A 7,325-nucleotide genomic window follows, 5' to 3' on the forward strand; every position below is an offset into this window, starting at 1 on the left:
ACACTTTCAGTAAGTGATCTAGACTATTTAATAAAATGTGCAAAGTGGCAGAATGTATTTATTATCAAGGTTCAGGAGTTTTAAAATTAGCCCTAAATTTTTTAAATGTAACTATCTTTAAAAGTGATCTAATTACATTTTTCCCTTGGGTAACATTGCTTCTCTATGTGGCGTGCTTAAGAAAATGTAAGTAAACCAACAGCAACACAAATAAAATTCAAACTATCTCTGTTGTTGAAAAAATGATTAATAAATACCCTGTGATATATGCAAAAATAAAAGGTCAAGGCAACTTTTAAAAATTACCAATTGTGTAATATATATAAAAGCAATATTTAACTTAATATTGGATATCACTGGATATGGAACTCCTTGGCATAAACCTTTCATAATACATATTATTGGAGAGAAAAAAGTGATGCTGTGCCTTTAATTTCCCTTTCTGAGAGAGAGAAGGCTGCACACCACTGACAGGCTCACTTGTTCCCGTCTTTAATGTGCAATCTGTTTTCTCCAGCGGAGGGCACTCAGTGTATCACAAACTCAAGCATTAGCACCAACAAGCTCTGAGCATCATCAGTCTCTGGAAAGCCTTCTGAATTAGACAAGGACTGCCTCTCAGCACAGCTACAAAACACTTTAAACCTGACCAGCTAAATGGATAAACCTAGCTTGCATAGCTTTTAAACTGGGGTCTCATACAGCACAGGAGGCCTACTTGCTTCAAGAACTGAAAATCCAGAGGATGAATTGCTTTATCTGGGAATGGCAAAAGCCAGCACAATAAGGAATGCCAGGTATTCTGAAGATTTTCTCTTTTTTTCCTGTCTTTTTACAGAGAAGTTGGTTACCTTCGAGATGGGCTGTAGCTCTTTTGCACAGATTGCCAATTAGTGCTGATGGGTCTCTGGTGAATTACACAATGGTCCTCAGAGCCTAGAGGCCCTCTTCCCCCCAACAGCTTCCTTCTCCCTGCCCCCACCTCCCACCCCATGCTGATATTTTTTATATATGTATACATATTTTTTGCCTGTCCTCTCCGGGGAAGTTTGTATGGAGCTACTGGCTCACATGCGGGATCGGAATGGTGTGAATGACAGCCGCACTGTGTCATGAAGGTGGTGGCGGTTTCAGCCCCAGAGACCAAATAAGAAGAAAGCTGAGAGAGGGGGGAACTGTTTTTGGATGACAAAGGATGGGTAAGTGAACTTTTGTTGTTTCCTCCTTAGCAAAGCTGATCCTCTTGGCTCCCTATCCTCAGTCGTGGCATTAGCTGATAAAAGACGGGGAAACAGTCAAAAAGCAGCAGCCTCTGAGTTTGCCAGCCGACTCAGTATAGTTGCTATTATATTTTTAGATAATTTTCCTTTTTGTAGTTTTTCTTTTTTTAATCTGCAAATGCATAAGACGGACTTAAACAGACTCTAGAGAAATCTCTTTAAGACTGTCTCTTCCGTATGCGTATCCACAGCTTGGGAATTGAGCATGAGATAAATACTGTGTTTGCTTCTATTTCGTGATAATATTAACCACGCTGGTATTTCTGCTTGCTGTCAGAAGATTGTTAACACTTCACTGCGTGTGACTAGGGGTGGGGTCCTTACTTTATCAGAGGTCGCACAAGGGCTTGTTTTATCTTTGAAGCTGTATCCTGAACACAGCTTCCAAATTTCCAGCAGTCATTTGCCAGTCTTATTTTTTCAAGTGTGACTGGCTTCCCCCCCGCCCCCCCTCCCCTTCCTCCTGTCTGGGAGAGCTGGAATGTATTTCAATGAGTCTGGAGCTGGCAAGAGGACAGAGAGCAAGATCAGGTTTCAAAATAAAACTTAAACTGATTGAGCAAAAGGAGGAGAGTTTTTTTTTAAATTATTATTATGGGTTTGGCTGATAGCCTCTTGGTTAAAAATATGCACGTTTATGATAAATAAGGAAACCGCAGCACACAGTTTTATTTTCCCCCACCGCTAAGAATTCAGAAATCTGTTGACAGAGGAAAGAAGTCCTTTAACATGGTAAGGCTTGGAAATGCAGCACAAGTGCCAACAGATTGCAAGTTTGCAGGTGTTCTGAAGTTGATAGAGGTGGGGGAGAAACAGAAGTCAGGGACGTGTGAGCAGGTTGGGATGGGGAAGGAGGGCAGCAGGGTGCTGCTTCTCTCTCTCAAATTTCCAAGAGAACTCCTATGTTAAAAATAACAGCAAAACTCACACTATACAAGGTTAGTTTGTGTTTAATTTATATTAATTAACAAGAATTTGACAGTCTTTTCTTTGGAGTGTTCTGTGTTATTAGTTAGGGCTGTGAGCTGGTGTATATCTGGGCAGGAAAGCTCGAGTAGGCATCTCTTCCTGAATGTGGAGGGCATAGATTGCTTATTAACACATTGAGAGTACCTAGCACTGTTATTAGCCTTCATACCATGCTTCATTGGCTGCCTCTACGAGTCCCAATACCATTTTTTCAGAGCTCATATATTGTTATTCTATTATATAATAAGGATGCAATTTCCGGCAGGGCAAACTTGGGTTACTTTGACAGCTTACTGAAGCTCCTCTGCCAAATCACAGCCTGTTTGCTCAACTAGGGAAGATGTGCACGTACAAGATTGACTAAGTCAAGTTTTTGCCATTACCAGAAGACCTAGTACTCTTCCTTTCGGTACTGGTGTTCAGAGCTACTAACCAAATACTAATGTTATTACAATGTTGGCATTGACAAGACGGACTCCGTGCTTTTCAGTGTTGACGTACATATGAACTCCTGAAACTCGGGGAGGCTTTGCTTGTTTAGTTCTACAGCACCGTGGTGATTTGAAAATCAAGGAAGAAAGAATGAAACCTAAATAGCAAGCATGCAACCCTGAAGAAACTAAGGCTTTGAATGTTACATGCATTGTTCTTAAGTTAACTGTCCCATTCCTACACCAGATGAAATGCTCCCGATAGCGGTAAGCGAGGGTGATTTGTATTAATAGCTTTACAAATGTGCATTTGTCTTCTTTTTTAATATTGTAGGTTTCCGTTTAATTACGCAGCTGAGAGGCATGCGTGTGGTGCTAGTGCTATTCCCTACGCTGCTGCTCGTTATGCTCACGGGGGCTCAGAGAGCTTGCCCAAAGAACTGCAGATGTGATGGCAAAATTGTGTACTGTGAGTCTCATGCTTTCGCAGATATCCCTGAGAACATTTCTGGAGGGTCCCAAGGCTTATCATTAAGGTTCAACAGCATTCAGAAACTCAAATCCAATCAGTTTGCCGGCCTTAACCAGCTTATATGGCTTTATCTTGACCATAATTACATTAGCTCAGTGGATGAAGATGCATTTCAAGGGATCCGTAGACTGAAAGAATTAATTCTAAGCTCCAACAAAATTACCTATCTGCACAATAAAACATTTCACCCGGTTCCCAATCTCCGCAACCTGGACCTCTCCTACAACAAACTTCAGATGTTGCAGTCGGAACAATTTAAAGGCCTTCGGAAACTCATCATTTTGCACTTGAGGTCAAACTCATTAAAGACTGTGCCGATAAGAGTTTTTCAAGACTGTCGAAATCTTGACTTTCTGGATTTGGGTTACAATCGTCTTCGAAGCCTGTCCCGAAATGCTTTTGCTGGCCTCTTGAAATTAAAGGAGCTTCACTTGGAGCACAATCAGTTTTCCAAGATCAACTTTGCTCATTTTCCACGTCTCTTCAACCTGCGCTCAATCTACTTACAGTGGAACAGGATTCGCTCCATTAGCCAAGGCTTGACATGGACTTGGAGTTCCTTGCACAACTTGGATTTATCAGGGAATGACATCCAAGGAATTGAGCCGGGCACATTTAAATGTCTGCCCAATTTGCAGAAATTGAATTTGGATTCAAACAAGCTTACCAACATCTCCCAGGAAACTGTCAATGCATGGATATCATTAATATCCATCACTTTGTCTGGAAATATGTGGGAATGCAGTCGGAGCATTTGTCCTCTATTTTACTGGCTTAAGAATTTCAAAGGAAATAAGGAAAGCACCATGATATGTGCAGGACCTAAGCATATCCAGGGTGAAAAGGTTAGTGATGCAGTGGAAACATATAATATCTGCTCTGAAGTCCAGGTGGTCAACACAGAAAAATCACACCTGGTGCCCCAAACTCCCCAGAAGCCTCTGATTATCCCTAAACCTACAGTCTCCAAATCTGACCCCACACAGCCCACCCTTGCCACACCAAGCCCTTCCCCAGGGTTTCAGATTCCTGGCACAGAGCAAGAGTATGAGCATGTGTCATTTCACAAAATTATTGCAGGGAGTGTGGCTCTCTTTCTGTCTGTGGCCATGATCCTCTTGGTGATCTATGTGTCTTGGAAACGCTACCCAGCCAGCATGAAACAACTTCAGCAACACTCTCTTATGAAGAGACGGCGGAAAAAGACCAGAGAGTCTGAAAGACAAATGAATTCCCCTTTACAGGAGTATTATGTGGACTACAAGCCTACAAACTCTGAGACCGTGGATATATCCGTTAATGGATCTGGGCCCTGCACATATACCATCTCTGGCTCCAGGGAATGTGAGGTATGAACCATGATCCTCCTAAAAGCATTTCTACTGCGGGGAAGGAGAGGTAAATGTTTGAAGCTCTAGAGGTGTCTCTAATCACTAGAGAGATTAATGACCCTTTTGCTTTTGGGTTTTGCTCAGTGTGAAAGGTTACTTAATTAAATTACAACCACCAGGAAATTGACTGTTTTTTCTTTTTTTTTAATGGTTGAAACTTGAAGGAAGTTCATTCAAGGATGAGATTAAGTTGGAATAAAGCACTATGTTAAAACACCTGTTTTTTTTTTTTTTTAACAGTTTGTATACAGGGGTTGGACTTACAAATACACATAACCTAAAGAAAACTCTTCCTTCTAAAATTTAAAATTTATGTCTGGTTCTTGTTTGACTTTTGTAATGGAGTAAAGAATGAGGGGCCAATTGAATTGAAAAACAGTGATTTTACCAAAATTACAGGAGGTAACGAAGATTTAAACCAAAGAGCAATTTACCCAAGGGTTGATTTTGTTGTAAATTTTTAGTTTTAATTAAAGCATGCAACAGGGATCTCAGAGGGATAACTGTTTCTGTGTTATTTGCCACTTAGTTGTTATACCAGCATAGAGAATGTCAAAGGCCTAATGTGTATTTGTATTAGGCTTCTAAAAATGTCTTTCTTTCTTACTTTCTCCCTCTCTCCTTCTTTCCCTTCATCCTTTTTTCTTTTTTTTTAAATTACTGGACAGAGATCACTTTTCAGAGATTTTCTTAAGTGCTGGCTATTTGTAATCAGAATGAAACAAATATATTTTGGCTTTGTCTCTGCAAACTAAAATCAGGTTATGCTGTTGTGGGATGATTTAGCAGTAACATACTGCCAGGACTGTTTGTCAGTGTTGCTGTTATTCCCAAGAGAAATGATGTGTATTCCTGTTAAACATACACAAAAAACTAATTGATGCAAATATTGATAAATAAACCGAGATTTTAGTTCCGGATATTTTCCCTTTTGTAACATTAGCCTCAAAGGAAGACATTTAATGTAACACCATTTTCATTGTCATGAGAATAAATTTGGACCCAGTTTCAGATTATTTAATTTTAAAGAGCACTTACAAGAACTTGTTTATGAGTAGAAAAATAGTTGCAGAGCTCCAAGTTGCCAATAGGTAATACTGGATGCAAATCATTCTTTTCTTGGTAAAGTTAATCAAAAAGTGCAATGACTGTGACTGTCAAGGATCTGTTGTTGGAACAAACTAGTGAAGAGAAGTTCAGTTCTGGTCCGATGGCATCGTAGTTTCTTATTTTAGATGATTACTTTTTCAAAAGAAAATTTCAGTGAGTATTTAAAGACTGCCCTTTTAAAATTACTAGTTATAACAGTGGGAAAATATAATTTGCTCTCTGTTAATATCTACCTGAAGTTTCCCATAGTCCTAAATGCATATGCTAATGAAGATGTTTACAGACACATCACTGAGTTTGAAATAATCTCCAACTCAGTATAATATGGAATATTGAGCTAGTCCTCACAAAGTTCTTTTTTTTTTTCCTTTTTGTATATGGTTGAAAATCAGAAAAGTAATCCCTTAAAAATTAAAGAGAATAAAAGATTTTGTATAAAAGCCTGCCAAGGTTTGATGTTTCTTTTTTGCAGGCTGACATTTTATATGATATACATGAGTATTAGTAAAACAAGTTCATCCTGTTTTATTCTAGATTATCCTTATATTTTGAGATCCTCTTAATAGGCTAGTCCTATAAAAATAATAGGAAAATCCTGGTCCATTCACTCATTCATTCTTGACTTTTGTAGTGGAATGGTAATTTTTATTTATAATAATCACCAAGAAAGAAGATTCTTAAAATATTAGGACTTGAGAACAATGGTTCTAAAACTTTGCCAGCGATCTTAAATTCCAGATATTATTCCTTTAGACTATAAGCATTACTATGATAAGAACAAAATAAAAAGATGTCTTATTCCGTAAAAACATGAGTGTTTCAAACCACATTTTGATACTGTATGTGTTATGTTGAGTGTAGTTTATGGTCATGAAACTGCAGTGCCACTGTTGGGGATGAAGGAAGTGTTAGGCATTAAATAATGGAGAGCTTAATTAAATATTACAGTGAAGTTGGTGAATAGAAATGGCAGCCCTATTCAAGTAGATCAAACTGTCCATGCCCTGAAAAGTGGAAAATTGTAGTCTATGCATTTAAGACCATTAACTCCACTTTCAAGTGTGAGGGTCCAATAAACTACATGTAAATGTATACTAACTTGTTTTGAAACACAAACACACAAAAATAAACATTGCAGCTGCCACTCCCCTTTGTTGACAAGATGTTCAGTGTATTACAGTTAGAGATGGATTTAAGAAATGAAAAAAAGTAAATTCGTAGGAATTGTTAAGAAAACTGTAATTTTCCCTTATTTCTTTTCATCTTCGAGTAAAATTTCTCCTGTTGAGAAAACTCCATAAAATGAAGCCAGAAGAAAGGTATGGATTGCTCGTTTATAAATTTTTAGATCAGTAAAGATATGCTGAGCTTTAGTCTGGTGTTTTCATAAACCTCACAAATCAGTAACTTAGAGAAATAGAGAACCATTAGTATATTTATAACACAATTTTGTGAGGTAGGTCTTTTTTCGTTCAAAGCTCTAAACTCTATCTAATAAAGCCATAAATATTTCACTAGAAAACTTAGCACCAAATGCTAATTTTCTAAGTAGTGCCTTGAAAAAAATTGCATTAATTTGAAAATTTCAGTTTTACAACTAACATTATATTCA

At 38.2% G+C, this 7,325-nt stretch overlaps 1 protein-coding gene across 1 annotated transcript; it reads left to right on the forward strand.

Moving 5' to 3' along the window:
- The first annotated feature begins 542 nt into the window (after positions 1–542).
- LRRTM4 (leucine rich repeat transmembrane neuronal 4) lies at positions 543–6,899 on the forward strand. Its single transcript, XM_036931143.2, has 2 exons — positions 543–1,199; positions 3,015–6,899. The coding sequence occupies exons 1-2, from the start codon at positions 1,196–1,198 to the stop codon at positions 4,565–4,567; spliced, it is 1,557 nt and encodes a 518-aa protein (XP_036787038.2). The 5' UTR covers positions 543–1,195; the 3' UTR covers positions 4,568–6,899.
- The last annotated feature ends 426 nt before the right edge of the window (positions 6,900–7,325 follow it).

Source organism: Manis pentadactyla, chromosome 2 (genome assembly GCF_030020395.1).
Source record: "Manis pentadactyla isolate mManPen7 chromosome 2, mManPen7.hap1, whole genome shotgun sequence".
In the NCBI taxonomy this organism is placed as follows: Eukaryota; Metazoa; Chordata; class Mammalia; order Pholidota; family Manidae; genus Manis; species Manis pentadactyla.